Source organism: Chrysochloris asiatica, unplaced genomic scaffold, assembly GCF_000296735.1.
Source record: "Chrysochloris asiatica unplaced genomic scaffold, ChrAsi1.0 scaffold00041, whole genome shotgun sequence".
Taxonomy (NCBI): domain Eukaryota; kingdom Metazoa; phylum Chordata; class Mammalia; order Afrosoricida; family Chrysochloridae; genus Chrysochloris; species Chrysochloris asiatica.
The window spans coordinates 16,131,459-16,134,590 of NW_006408559.1; the positions used below are offsets into that span (position 1 = coordinate 16,131,459).

Consider the following 3,132-nt stretch of genomic DNA (forward strand, 5'->3'; position numbering starts at 1 on the left):
AAAAAAAAAGTTTCCGTTCTACTCTGACACACAGTGGGGACCAACTCAATGAGGGTTAGTATAAAGAATGAAGACAAAGAAGAAAGCTAGAGAACGTGGCTAAAACAAGCCTCAGGTTGTGGGAGACATCTGTTTGGTCCCCCGCCATTCTGTCAGGGGAGGCGTTTGTATCCCTAGGATGCTGAGGAGGTTTCAGTAGAGCTCCCGCTTAGGCAGACTAGGAAGAAAGGCCTGGTAATCTACTTCTGAAAATCCACCAATGAAAACCTTATATATCACAAGGAAGCGCTGCTGGGATAGTCCAGGCTCAGGCAGCATCAGGCTGCATTCTGTGTGGGGTCTACCTGAGCTCAGGCTGACCCGGAGCAGGGGAAACTGGGTACAAGAAGCTGTGGGGTGGGTGTTGCAGACAGTTTAAGGGGTGAGAAGACTCAGATGGCACTAGCATTCGGATCTGGGGTTCTGGTCCTGTCAGTGAGCGTGGTCTAAGCCAGGTAGGAAGGTGCCGTGGGACGAACCTGTCTCACACCTTTTCCAGGGAGGCCTGGGAGCCCATGACAGATGGGTCTTGTTGATAAATGGAGACAACACTGGTAACCGGACCCTCTCGCATTTGCATTTCAGGCTTCGAACTGGTAATCACGAGACAAGCAAATGAAGAAACATTGAAATGACCATTAATCGAGAAAAAGAAGATGACAACACGGCATGGAGGTCAGATGCTCCCCACGGCCAGCTGCGTTCTCACCGTGGAAACCTCCTTCCAAGCAGAATGGCCATCATGAGCAGCGGCACCACAGACAAAGACTTGTCCGACGTGAAGGTCGTCTTCACCCTAGTGGTGTCCGGGCTGCAGTGCATGGCGGGTGTGGCTGGGAACGGCTTCATCACAGCCGTCCTGGGCGCTGAGTGGGCCAGGGGCAAGCGGCTGCCCACTGGAGACTCCATTCTGCTTCTGCTGAGTGTCTCTCGGTTTCTTCTTCAGCTCTGGATGATGCTGGAGAGCGTGCTCAGCCTGCTCTTCCGAAGTACCTACAACCAAAACACCATCTACACCCTCTTCAAAGTCATCATCATGTTCCTCAACTACTTCAACCTCTGGCTAGCCGCCTGGCTCAACGTCTTCTACTGCCTTAGGGTGGCCAACTTCGCACACCCCTTGTTCTTCACGATGAAGAGGAGGGTCGTGGGGCTCATGCCTTGGCTGGTGAGGCTGTCGGTTCTTGTTTCCTTCAGTTTCAGCTTCCCCTTCTCCAAGAACATCTTCCATGTGCACGTGAACAGCTCCATCCCTGTCCCCTCCTCCAACTCCACTGAGAAGAAGTATCTCTCTGAGACCAACGTGGTCAACCTAGTCCTTCTCTACAACCTAGGCATCTTCCCACCTCTCATCATCTTCATCCTGGCAGCCACCCTGCTGATCGTCTCCCTCAGGAGGCATGTCCTGCACATGGAAAGCAATGCCACTGGTTCCAGGGACCCCAGCATGCGGGCCCACCTAGGGGCCATCAAATCCATCAGCTACTTCCTCATCCTCTACATCTTCAATACCATCACTCTGTTCCTATCCATGTCCAACATCTTTGAGATCAACAGTCCTGGGAACATTTTGTGCAAAAGCATCATGGCCACCTACCCTGCTGCCCACTCAGGGGTGCTGATCTTGAGCAGCCCCAGGCTACAGAGAACCTGGAAGCGGCTTCAGCACCGAGTGCATCGGTACCTAGAAGGACAGACTCTGTAAGGTATGATAAAGGAGCACCATGGGACCTGGTCCCTCAGCTCTGCCTCCTTCCCTAGACGGTCCTCCTCGCCCAGGTTTTTTCTCCTCAGACCTGCAGGTAACTAGATCCCACCTAGAGTGTGAAGCTGGATTTTCACCTGAGACTCTACTTACGAGCAGCTATGCAGCACAAAGGCGGATTTCCAAAACACCTGGATCTCCACTCCCCTCTCCTCTGAGCCTTCTGGGGTGAGGAACCAGCCAAGTCAGCTTGCCCAGGACAACCTGTGTTGTAGGATGAATGCTAGGGTCACGCTACTTAAGGACTACCCACAGAGAGGTGCAGCACTGCATGCTGGGAGTGAAGGAGAAGCCCAAGGAAGGAAGGATGCAGGAAGAGGTGCAGGGCGAACTTATGGTGGGCTCAGATCTCTCAGACGAAGATGGAGGGAGAGAACCTGACTCCAAGGGGTCACCTGGACAATCATGGAGCTTCCGGACAGACGGGTTTGTGAAGACTAGTCATGAAGGGAGGTTGGAACAACATAGGACAAGGGGTGGACAGGTGAGCAGGGGTCCACGTGGGAGGCAGAGAAGAAGGAGAGAGGATGAGGAGAAGTGGGCAGGGGCAGAAGAAAAGCAGCCCAGTGAACGAGTCTCTGCTTGCTGCCCTCTGCCCCCGACCATGTGGGCAGCCTCGAGCCAGGCTGTCTGGTCACCTGGGAGGGACAAGGGATAGGGACGGACAGATGGAAGGAAACACCCAGCAAGCAAAGGACTGTTCACTGAGGCCCCATCTGACACTGTGCAACCAGGAAGTCAGGAATGTCGACTTTCTTGTCTGAGTGTTTTACGTTGTCAGGACTGCAAAGTCTGGAAACTGCTATGGGTGAGCCTGGGTCTAAGCTGTCCCCAAGTGGACAGGTCAGGGCCGCAGCAAAGGGGACGCACTGAGCTCATAGGGCTTGTATCAGAGATAGTTCCTCCTTGTAGAAAGTCTCACATACACACACTCACAGACTCACACACACACAATCATACACACCACACACTCATACACACACTTACCACACACCACACACCACACACACTGATATACACACCACTTACTACATACCACACACACCACACTCAACACACACACACCACACCACACACCACACACATCACACATACACACTCACACACACACCATGCACACTCACACAGGGGAGAGAAAACCCTTCACATTCAGAAAAGCTGGTGTTGGGGTGAGGGGTGGTGGCAGGCTGGGGACCCCTCCTGGATGTCTGGAGGCGGGGCTCTCTGTACCCCTTTTCTAGGCTTGGTTGAGTCCACAGCCCCATGAGGAAGATGTGGCCCCAGCAGGACAGCAGGACAAGGGTGGACAAAGGCCCTGGGAGGACAGA

General features: G+C 53.6%; 1 protein-coding gene across 1 annotated transcript; it reads left to right on the plus strand.

Moving 5' to 3' along the window:
* Nucleotides 1-772: 772 nt before the first annotated feature.
* On the plus strand, nt 773-1,744 carry LOC102834660 (taste receptor type 2 member 40-like). The gene has a single exon (XM_006861187.1). The coding sequence runs from the start codon at nt 773-775 to the stop codon at nt 1,742-1,744; it is 972 nt and encodes a 323-aa protein (XP_006861249.1).
* Nucleotides 1,745-3,132: the final 1,388 nt, after the last annotated feature.

What these genes read in the sequence shown, in the direction of transcription:
- LOC102834660 (XM_006861187.1), top strand. Translation starts at nt 773, where the DNA reads ATGGCCATCATGAGCAGCGGCACCACAGACAAAGACTTGTCCGACGTG.